General features: G+C 42.6%; 1 protein-coding gene across 7 annotated transcripts in view; it reads right to left on the reverse strand.

The window, feature by feature from the left end:
- AUTS2 (activator of transcription and developmental regulator AUTS2) overlaps positions 1 to 12138 on the reverse strand; it is a 733350-nt gene that overhangs the window by 530760 nt on the left and 190452 nt on the right. For all 7 annotated transcript variants that reach the window (XM_057410696.1, XM_057410700.1, XM_057410698.1 and 4 more), the window contains exon 2: positions 4085 to 4294. In XM_057410696.1, coding sequence (XP_057266679.1) covers positions 4085 to 4294 — 210 coding nt within the window. The remainder of the gene's footprint in view (positions 1 to 4084; positions 4295 to 12138) is intronic.

A 12138-nucleotide genomic window follows, 5' to 3' on the forward strand; every position in this document is an offset into this window, starting at 1 on the left:
CAAACCAACCTCTTTCTCTACAAACAGAATGGAAAGACACATTATCTCGATTTTCATTAATTCACGGCAGCATCACTGCCCACACTCTATAAGCTGGTAGCAATGCTCTTTTTAACAAGTCATACAGAGCCAGACCTCCAACAATGCAGAAGTAGCCCCAATGCACTCAGCAAGGTTTGCAAACCCCTCTGTTGTCCCGCCACAAGCTATTTTCATGGCCCAGGTTCCTACCTCATCTTCAGCAGTTTTACAGGCACTGAAATCAACTGGCTGCCAGGAGAGTAATCCCAAACCACAGCAGCTATATAAAAGGAGATTTGAGCCTTTATCACTCATTCCAGGCATATGCAGGTTGGATGCAGTATTTCCACGGGGTTTGACCTCACACTGCACAAATACACACACCTTTTTTCCCTTGCTGCTGCACTGAGCTACAAGTTGGGAGTCACAGAAATGAAACGGTTCTCCATGGTAGAGTATAATACTTGTAGCTGCTATTGCACTCCCAAAGCCCACCCACAATTTCATTTTCAATTAACAGCTCTTAGAAAAGCAGTAATGAAAGCAGTTGCTAAAGAGCACTCGGATGTCATTGAGAGACTGCAAACCCAAACTGTAAATAGCACATTGTAAATCGCTTGTCACCACAGTCAGCTCTCGCTGGAATCACACTGCCGGTGACAATCAAACCCATCTGCTCAGCTCCCCGACCAGTGTCACCACAAACCATAGAGCTAACAGCCACCTCCCGCTCCACGCTCATTTACCTGTCATGTACAGGCTTGTCTAAAAGCCTGCAAAACCCCTTCCTGACTGCAAAGCTGAATATTCCTACAGATTGTAGGATCCCAGACTGGTTTGCGTTGGAAGGGACCTTAAAGCTCATGCAGTTCCAACCCCTGCCACGGGCATATGAATCTCCCAGCAGATAGATAAAACAATGAAGGAAATGGTAGAGGCAGCAAACACCCATTGACTAAAGAGACATGATCCTTCCCTCTGACTATCAAAATACTCTCAACACTTCCTGCAATGACAACTCATTGTTTCCTCCTACACCCCACTCTGCTTCAGACCTTGAGGGATAAAAACTCATTAAAAAGTATTTAAAACTTTCTGCCACCCTTTTACTAGTTATAAATGTTCAATTTCAGATTTCCAGCTGATTTTTACAGAAAACACATAAAATCACCACCGCCGATTAATGGAAATTAAAATGCTGGAGAAATATTCTGATGAGTCTTATGTTTGCTTAACGCCAACTAAAACTTCCTTGAGGCATAAGTACATTTATAAAAGCTCACAAAGCAGAGTTCAAAAGTCTTCTCGCTAGTAAAATATGAACCTTAATTAAGGTAGAGTTTCACATTTTGTGGATTTCAATAAACCTGTAGGCATTTCAGCAGAGCTGGATAAATACCTGCACGAATACTGCGAGGATCTTCTCTGAAAACTAATTAGCAGCCCTTCTAATAGCTGCCTTCAACTAAAACTGTTTGACGAGGGAGCTTCATACTGTAAATCCTGCATGTGAGAGTTACTTCCAAAAGATTACAGGCTTCACAAGAAGGCGAATCGGACACAACTGTTAACTCCTGGTAAAACAACCAGGTATAAAACAGTTCCCAACAGGGACAGGCTGCAGCCAAGGATTTATGCCAGCATGGGAATGCAAGTGACAGCTTCGAGACCGCATCCTGACATCCAGGTATAATATTCACACATTGCTCCGGGGATAACAGGGGCAAAATACATTGTTTACCTATAAAATACATAACTCCAATATAGCAAGGACACTGTGTATACATATATCCCGAAACACAGACCCATAGACTGGTTTGGGTTGGAAGGGTCCTTAAAGCTCATACAGTTCCAATCCCCTGCCATAGGCAGGGACACCTTCCACTAGAGCAGGCTGCTCCAGGCCCCATTTACCCTGGCCTTGAAGCATACTGAACTTTGTCTTTGGACACTCCTACTTTGCCAAGCACAAAACACAGAGGCCCCAGTTCTTCTTGTCACCTGAGAAGGTTGCCAAGCAACCTGACTTCCCATCAAGAACCTGGGAATTCAATGGGATGGAGCTGGGTGGGGAAACAAACCCAAGGTGTGCAGACAAGAGTCCCTCTTGGGGCAAGTGTGTTACATGGCCACAGAAAACCCACCTCAGAACTTACCATTCTCCTCCCTTCTTTTGAGGTCTTCACCATTTGTCTTGAAAGACAACAGAAAATGCTTCCCAGAAATACTATGTATAAAGGCTGTGTGGGCATGTCTTCTTAAATAAGCTTTATAGTCTTTCCCATTACATCTTTTTTCCATGTCTAAGTGCCAAAGCCACTTGGATTTGTCAGCACCTAAACTCTTCATGAGACTAAAATGTTCTTATCTAAGAAGCTATACCCCTACCAAATGTATTAGATTTATATTGAGCAAGATATTTTATTTCCTTTCAGCCTTATCCCTCAGGAATTAAGCAGAGTACTCAGATTTATCAGCTAAAAGGAAAACCATTCTCCATGACATCTGTCAACTCAATACCTTCCCAGCCAGTGTGTATTTATTCCTAAAAACACAACCTCACAAATTGCCTCCATCAGCAGCAAGGCCAATTCCTTCACAGCTTAAGTACTGGGCAGAAAGGTTTCACCTCACAGTAGGCTATGCCAGGGGAATCAAAGAGTGCAAAAAGTCAGCTCTTACCAAGGCCGGTTCCTACTGCACAAAGCAGATATACTGACCATTTGATGTATTAAAAAGGAACAGCATGAAGACCGCGCAGGTGGACACAGAAAATTGACAAGGAAACTCAGCAATCTTCAATATGTGCTTATAACCATTGCATCAACTGTCCTGAAGAGCCTCCCCATCTCCCTTTGAAATGCACAGTAAAATTAATTTGAAGCAATACCTTAAAGGGTGTCATAGTGTAGAGTGTTACAATTTGTTTCTTTATACAGTGTAGACTTAAAAATAATGATAACATATTTTTCACCAGCTTCAGTAACTCTAAATATCAAAATGAACACAAGCCAATGTACTTGTCATTTTCAATGTTCCTTCCCTTTCCCTGAGCTCACAAGATGAGCAGCAGTGAATTCTCACTATTTCTCTACAGGTTTCTCTGCAAAGCAAGATTTGGTTTGCGCTAAACAGGGATAAAGACTCGTTCCATTAAATCAACCATCTCCATTAGAAATATAATTCCTGGTTAAAGAGTCATTAACATCACTTACATTTAGATCAAAGCTGACCTCTTCACTGTTACCTTGAACTTGAACTTCACAATGAGCCAAATGACCACACAGCACATGCTACATTTAAAATGTCCAGCTCTAATTTAGTCTTAAATAAAAAACACACACACATTCATTAGAAAAGGCAAAACGTGGCTGTTTTTTCTGCATCCTGCTCACCTGTGAAACCACACTTGTCACACATTCCTCTTTTTTAAAGATGATACCAAACACAACCCTGCAGAGTCCTGAAGAGGAGACCAAGATTCCATCCTCAAGCTTTGCAACCCTGGAGCTACACACTCACTTGTGTCACGTGTGCACCAAGGGAACACCAGAGGTGGGCAGGCAGGAGGTTCTTGCTTACAGGTAGGTGATGAGTAACCCAAGAGCACACACTGACATGCTACAAATGAGCTCCTCGCACCATAATCAGTCCTAAGAGCTTTGTCTTAATTAACAGCTGCCCCTCTCACAGTTTCCTCACTGTGTCCTTCATGCTCAGAGGGAGTCCTACACTTGTGTACCAAGTCTAAAGACAAGACGGCATATTTATGTACAAAGTTGGCCTAACAACGTAAGAGACAGACCACATTTATTTGCCCTGACAGTCTCACATCCAGTCTACAGAAGGCTCTTTCAACCTTTGCTCACTTATTAATCAACTCAGCTCCAGCATCAATACACCACTTGCTTTCCCACTCAGTTAATCTCTTCTAGTACTGGGACACAGTTTCAAGTGGCCCAAGAATAAAACAACTACAAAGAGGTTAGAAATCCACTTCTACATACCATGTGCCAACAGCCAGAGCCCCCCCCCCCTCCACAGCAGATAACTTGTTTCCTACCTGTCTGAGGCCCTTCGGTATCTTCTTCCTTTTCCCAAGGTGCTGGCAGAGATTACGATCATTTTCTCGGTCAGAGCTGTACTGGTGGTGGTGGAGTCTGTTCTTTTTCGGGAGATACGCCAGCCCATTGGTAAGTGCTTCCCGTTTCTTCTTGGCTAGAGGATTCTGTCGCTTCTCCACACGTTCCTGAGGTTTCAGAGCTACATCCTTCTGCAGGAAGAGAAGAAAAACACCATGGTTAAGATATAGCTCCGACCTGATCTGACTTCTTTAAGCAGCAATTCCAGATGACCAGCAATGCTACAGTCACCAGAAAAGGGAAAACCAGTCTTAACTGATGTCCATTTAATCAAGAGATAGGGAAATGCAAAATAAAATCTGTAAGATGAAGTGAGCACACAGAAGCAGACACATAATCCTTTAGATTTCATGCCATCAACCTCCTGATTCTCAAAACCATCTCATGTATCAAGTGCGCATGCATGTAGAAGATGTACCTATGTTTATACTGTCGAAATTAACAATCATCTTTGATTTAAACAAGGCCTAGCTTTTCACATTTCTTCTTTCTTGCATTTGAGAAGCCAAGCTCTGACCTAAACTAAATCATAACCAGTGAATCTCAACTCACTGTGGTGGACATTTTCCTCAAGCTAAATCTTGGCACGGGGGGAAAGCACTAAAAAAAAAACCCCAGGCTTGTATTGGAAAACTTTGTTACTGACTCTTCCCTAAACCCCAGAATCAATGTCTGTCTATAAAAGACATCTGAGTTAAGTAACAAACACGAGTTCTATTGCTTAGCCTACAGCCGTTTTCTTACTGATAACCTGCAACACCCAGAATTCATGGTTTTGGTTAAAATAAAAGTTACTTTAAAATAAAATTTCCAGTAAAACAGAATTAAAGGCAGAGGAAGTGGAGGCTGGAGGGTCATTGGAAAAGAAGAATTAGAAGTTACTGGAAAGTGGCAAGTTACAATTCATCGTATGCATTTAATACATACAATCTGCCAAGTCGTAGCTACTCCAAGAATTCCGTAAGTAGGAGTACAGTATTTCCAGATAACGGGCATATTACTTAAGCAGTGTAATACTTCAAGCATACTCTATTAACATGCCTAACACTTTGACCAGATGCTCTCCATGCCCCACCATAAAGCACTATGTGATCTTGTAAGCCTACATGCTGCTGTTCATTGTCACTTACTATTATAACCAACAGCAGGAAAGAAATTGGGCTACTGGTCCCTGTGTCACATAAAGATTCAGGTTCAGGAGAATATAATTCAAATTATGCTACCTTTTAATGCAAAAAACCCTATGCCTACAGGCAAAAATCAGTTTGGCTTTAATTAAAGAATGCTCCCTAAATGCCTATCTAAAACACAAGAGCTTCACAAAATTCATAACTAAAACCAGTGAGAAGATTAATTAAACTAAAGACAGGCAATGTTCAACTTTGATATTTGGTGAAAAGAATGATTTTACAGCCACTAAAGAAGGGACGCTGGAACAGAAGCTGTAAGATACTTTTTCTACCTTTTCTTCACCTAAGACACCATGGGAAATATCTGAAGCTTTTCTTCACATAGTGTTATTCATATTAGGAAAGTTGGGAGCCTTATCCAAACTCATGAAAAAAAAATCTTTGGGGTCTTCAGCTATAAAGCAGATCAGTACTTGAACATAGAAACCCAGACTGGGTTGGGTTGGAAGGGACCTTAAAGCTCATCCAGTTCCAACCCCCTGCCACGGGCAGGGACACCTTCCACTAGAGCAGCTTGCTCCAAACCCTGTCCAACCCGGCCTTGAACACTTGAACACGGTGTTCTCCGTCCTCTGGTTCCTCCAGCTACTGTAAAAGAAGTAGCTGTAGCACAGCTCTTCTTAGTACACTTTGAGATCTACTTGTGAAAAGCCTGAGAGACCCTCCAGAGCAAGCCCAAAGTAATATAAAGCAATAAATCGCTTCTCTGAGCACTCTTCCCTCCTTTCCCAGGAAGGTTTTAGATCCAGCTACATGCCATGAATGCACAAAGGCTAATTCTCAGGTGTCACAGACGGCAGCAATGATTTCACCAATATTTGCTGTCAACAGCTTCATAAAAACAGCTACTACAGCCACACGCTGACCTCCCTGATAACAAACGCACAGAGTCTGGCACAGCCATTCCTGCCCTCGGCCCTATCCTGCTACACTTTGTGCAACAAATTGGAAAACTGAGGTTGCAATTCCCACAGAGCAAATTCAACATAGGAAAAAAGCACCAGGATTACATCTTGTTCAATGCACTCTATTGAAACAATGAGATATTTTATCATGGAGCAGATTTCTGCCTCAAGATAACCATCATCTGCAGCTAATGATGCATCAATCTTAATTTCTTTTTTTAAATCATTATAAAAAACTCCAGTGCTTTAGGAGTAGTACATTACATCAGCACAGGACTTCTGCTGAAACACAGAGCTCGTGTTTGTAGATAGAAATGCTATTAAGAGGATTCACTCTAAATGCAAAAGGTGAAGGAGTGAAGAAAGGGAAACTTTCTGGAATTAAAAAAAGAAATCAAAATTCTCCTAATGACTCAATAGCTTTTGAGGGATTTTTTTCTCCCCTCCCAGCTATGAGTGATCTAAATGAAAGAGTGGCAGGCTTCCAGAAGCTTATAAAATACCTAATGGCGCTAGCACTGCCATCAAGAAATTACTAGCTCCCATTAGCTTTAAAGAGGGTGTGAGATGGGTCACATTTTGCAGATCGCTCTGGGATAACCTCCTCCATAAGAATCCTGTTCTCCAGCCAACTGAATAGCTTCATGAATTGTCAGATACACCTAAAGAAAAGATCAGCTTATGTCAGAATTGGGATGAAATACGGCAAAGCCAAGTGACACCAAACCCACAAAGCCCCCTGCAAACTGTGAAGACCTGCCAGGACAGAAGGAACAATTTAGAGAGATCTTCAAAAACAAGGTGTCCATTCTGCTCGTGACCAAAGAGAGGAAAGGTTGCTCCACATGCACATGGTGCACACTGTGAAAGCAGGCTTCAAATCCACTTTAGTGGGTGGCCTTCCTATGAAATACACATATAAAGGTTGGTGTTTAGACAACCACATTCCTGCAGAACAGCTCTTCCCCAGCTGACACTACTGCAGAGTGTTGTGGGTCATAACCTTGTTATTGAATTGTATGCTAAAACCAATCATTGCTTCCAACAGATATATGATTTAGCTTTAAAATATATATGCATATAGAAATCTATATTAAATTCTTCATCTGAAGGATACATTAAAAGTAGCTTGATTAGAGATCCCATGGAATGTCAGTCCCCATGTTTGAGGGTGCAGACTGCCCAGGATGATTCTGGATGCACCACAGGTACAGCAGAACACACAGCTGCAGAGGACACATATGGATCATGGCCTCTTGGAAGCTGTTGGGTTCAGTGGAGGCGGCGCTTGGCTGGGAACCGTGGCCCTGCATAAATCACTTCCCCGCTTGCTGCCCCTTCTTCCCCATCCAATTTTTATCTTTCTGTTGTTTAGATAGGACAATAGCTCTAGCGTGCCATGTGCTAGTACATTAGCCAGCACAATCTTAATTACAGACTTCAGGCATCATCATGATTAGAGTAATAAGCTGTAATTACTCTAAGGTGACAGGACTGCACAGACCTTATCTACACAGATAAGGAGATGTAGTAATATTTCATGTCGAGACATATTTTTCAGCAGCTACCCATGGAGTCAATTCAAACTAAGTAGCAGACCCTGTGAACAACACTTTCAGGCTTTAATGGAGGTTTTTCTCCTCTCCTGCCAGCATACAAGCCCACACATTATTAAATAAATCCTACAAACATATTAGGCATGGTTTAAAACCATCTTATTCAGATATATCTTTCATCAGTAAAGTGCCTTAAGTGTATCAGGAAGGTGACTTAAATGTATAAATACATAATTGCATGCAACTCAACACACAATGCATTAATATTTATGAGCATACAGTATAATCCAAAAAAAAATAAAAAAATCCAACTGTTTTATTTCTGTTGGGCACATTCATCAACCTGATCCCACCGTACGTGCCACAGCGAACAAGAGCCGCCCATGCTGACCGGACCCAGAGAGCAGGAGAGCTGCTGGAGCCCAATGAGGTGGCCCTACAATCATCTCAGCTCCAACTCCTATCAACAACTTCAATCCAAGCTGTTGGTGAAGGGAGGAGAAGCAGCCTCTGTGGGTACCACAGACAATCTCTTGAGATGGGAGGCTTGAAGGACACACGGCGTTCCCATCAAGTGTTAAGCTTTCCGGGAGCTCTGCCTGATTTATTTCAGGAGAGTTCATCTTCTTGCTATGTAAATGACAGCTCATTCATTATAAATCAGCTCCTCAGGGGCAGCTGAGCAGTGCTTCACACTGCTTTGTGGGGTACGCACCTCACCCCTATGAATCGCACCCAAGAGTCAGTCAGTCCATCACTGCTGCCCTTCCCTCCAGCCACCTTCCGTCCAATAACAACTTAAAAGCTATATGTGAACAACAGGAACTCTGTTCCATTCCTTATTACAGGGACTTTCTAAGGGAACACTCAATGAAAAGCAGCACTAAATGCACTGTGCGGCAAACACACTGCAGGCACTTATCTGGATGAAAAATTCAGGTGCTGCTCAGCCATTCCAAGCCTTGATCTTTCCAAATCATCCTTAAGGATTATCGCTGTGACTCCCACGTTGCAAGAACTTGCTTTCTGAATTCACACTGAATGTGACCCCAGTGAAGTGCAACTTTTCAAAGCTGATTATTCAATACAAAAGCAGGGCTAGGAAAACCAAGCGATAACTGCATCAGTCTATGACCATATCCCACTTATTTGCTCCTCAGGTTCTTGCTGAAGTCCGCAACAGTTTTATGTAAGAGATCACCAATTTATCCTTCTTTCCAACACTAAAATTAAGTATAAAGAAATATGCCACTTTAAAAAAGCCCATATTATTGAACAGCCATAAAATGTCATTGGAATGCTCCACTTAAAACACTAACAGTTAGAAAAAGAAGCCTGAATCTCCCAGTTTGCCCCTGACCGCTATTCAGACACTCAAGTGTCAAACAGAACTGCAAGAAAGGTACTTCTTGAGTCTCTCATCTATTTCCAAGGTTCAAGCAACTCACATTTGGTCAGGAGCACCAGTGCAGAAGGAAGAAGCCAATTAAGGGGAAAATAAAACACATTTTCACTAGCTACAAAAGCTGATTTGAAATTCCTTCCAAGTTACGGACAGGACCAGCAGACAGACTCAGCACCTCAGCCTGGCTGTCAGCTTCAGAAGTGCTTCATTTGCCAGGGATGTTACGTGAGGAGAAGCAAGAAGCAGCCAAAGGGTTTCCTATGAAAACACACAGACAAACACTGACAAACCCAACACCTCCATATTTGCTGAGGAAATCTCCTACAGAAGTTGAGCTTGCAGGAAATTAACCTGCCTGGAGAGCAGAGCTGAGAGAAACACGGCGGCTGTGTTAGCATCACGCAGTGGGTATTGTTAGCTGGGAATCCAGCTAGCAACACACGTGCAGAGCTGCACAAACTGACCTAAAACCCCCTCAGAATGAGGAAGCGGTGCCAGTCCAAGGGCGCCAAATGTGCCATCACATCCTGACAGGCTTCATCAACTCACACTGTGTTTTCTGCTACATTTAGGAAGGATTTTTATGCCCTACGACTTCAGCACCCCTCTTGCATTTCACACTTCATCTTTTGAGGTCTGGCAGTAACAAGGTGTAAAGGTCTGAAAACAACGCATTGAGTAGTGCCTTCAGATCTTTCAAAATCAGACAATAAACCGAGCTGTTTGTAACAGTCATTCATTTCCCTCCAGATAAGACAGTTAAAACACACTGTGTGTTCTTCTGAATGCACAATGAGCTCCTCAAAAGCAGGTATCTAGGCGAGAAAAACCACACACACTCCGAAAACAACACCAGGGAGAACAGAAGGCAGGCCTAAAGCTCAACACAAAAGAGAAAAGGAATCTCAAAGCATAGAAATTAAGGTATTTCAGGACACAAGGGACTGGTGAAGAGAGCTGTGGTGTCAAATACAGTGGGTGCAGTAGCCCATCCACTAATCCCAGCAATTGCTCCAAGTCGCAGGACCTCTGCAGAACGGTTTAATCTCGGTGTGTTTGCTTTGTTTTCCTAAAAATACAACCCATCGCCTCCTGCACCTCTGGAAACAAAGTGGTTCAGTGTAGTGCAAAAAAGGGTGTGCGACAGGGCGAGGATGAAATGCCATTCCAGGCTGCAGGACGCTCTGTGGTGATCACAGATGAAGCAAAACAACAGAAAAGCGAGTCGCTGTCTGCTTGAGATATGTTTTATAAAAGAGTTCCTGTAGCAAAGAGATTGCTTTGATTTTTCAACCCAAAATCATTTGTTAACAATATCATTGATAAACAGAAGGTTCCTTTTCAGGTGCTGCTGATTTAAATTACACACCAAAAACTACATTAAAGCAGCATTATTGAGGTTACAGAAAGTCAAGCACTTGGAAGTTATGAAAGGCCAGGATTAAGGCTGTAACCACCACCTGAATTCAGCCCTCTTGTGCATATGCATCATGATACGATCTTTAATTACATGATTGCATGTTCTTATTTCCCTGCACAGAACAGAAGCTATTCAGCTAATGAGCAGCCACTCAGGACTTTGTTTTCTCCTCTTTATCCAACATGTGGACATGAAACTTGTTTACTTTCACTCCATTCACACCCTCCTCAGAATGCACAATTATTAATTTCCTCAAGGGTTTTTCTATACAGCTTCTCTGTACTATCAGATGCTCAACAAATATCAAGGACATGTTTACAGCTGTTTGGCCCAATGAAGGTATTTCACTGTTCCCATTTTATAGGTGCCAACAACAGTCCTAACCGTGTTCAGGTCAGAAACGTCTGCTTAATTTTAAGCACCCATTAGGAAGCACCTAAGATTTGATTTTTCAGAGAACTCAGCTCTGCAGAGCACTTTATCTAATGAAGCACAGCCTTCATTGATTTCAGCAGCTCCAGGGAGTGCTGCGCACTCTGCAAATCAGGCTTTAGTCAGCACCGTATATTACAAGGATACAGATAATGAGTGTTTCTAAAATACATAGTGTGATGGCCTCCCTCATGCCACATACTAAATACAAGATGGAGGCAGAGAAAAACTAGATTCTGATTCCATTCAACTCATTCTATCATGGCATGGGTTGGGTTGAAGGGACCTTAATGCTCATCCAGTTCCAACCCCCTGCCACAGGCAGGTACGCCTTCCACTACACCAACTGGAGCAGGTTGCTCCAAACCTGGCCTTGAACACTGCCAGGGATTCTCGCCTTCCTTGGTCAGCCTGTGCCAGTGTCCAAAATACACACCAAATTACACTGCTTTCTTAACTTTAAGAACAGAATATGTCCCCTTTTATTTCATGTCCAAAAGCAGCAGTCCTTTATTTTTGCCCTATGTCTTGCCAAATTTACCAGGAGACTCCTGCAATTAAATCATATTCCCTTCCAGTGAAGCCTTTGGCACGAAGCTGACTCCGGGCTCCTCTACTTTTCAAGCTATGTCTGGTGTTCACTGAATAATTCAAGTGGCACTTTGGTTGGCAGGTCACAGACTGAGGCCAAGGAGTTAGTGGGACAATAAATCTTACATTTAAAGGGTATCCCCCTTTACTGGTAGGGGTAGAATAAATGGACTTACAGGGCTCTCATCCCTGTTATTTCTGCACTAGGGTTAAACAGATGACTTCAGCCTCGAAGCTCTCACACTGGCACCATTCATTAGCACAGCACTCAGCATTCATAAAAAATGTATGATGGTTTGTAAATCAAATCAGAAGCACCTCTGTATTCCTTGTCACATTGAAAGATGGTAAGCAGCATCACAGCACAGTCCAGTGTGTTCCAAAGGTCTCACAATGCTCACTAAAGTATCATGGCCACAGAAAGGAGCTGAGCTGGGGCACCAGAGAGAGGTCAGCTTTACTGCAATGTCAGCATC

Source organism: Pezoporus wallicus, unplaced genomic scaffold (assembly GCF_028554395.1).
Source record: "Pezoporus wallicus isolate ANWC-B61680 ecotype Strahan unplaced genomic scaffold, APGP_CSIRO_Pwel_v1 contig_8705, whole genome shotgun sequence".
NCBI lineage: Eukaryota > Metazoa > Chordata > Aves > Psittaciformes > Psittacidae > Pezoporus > Pezoporus wallicus.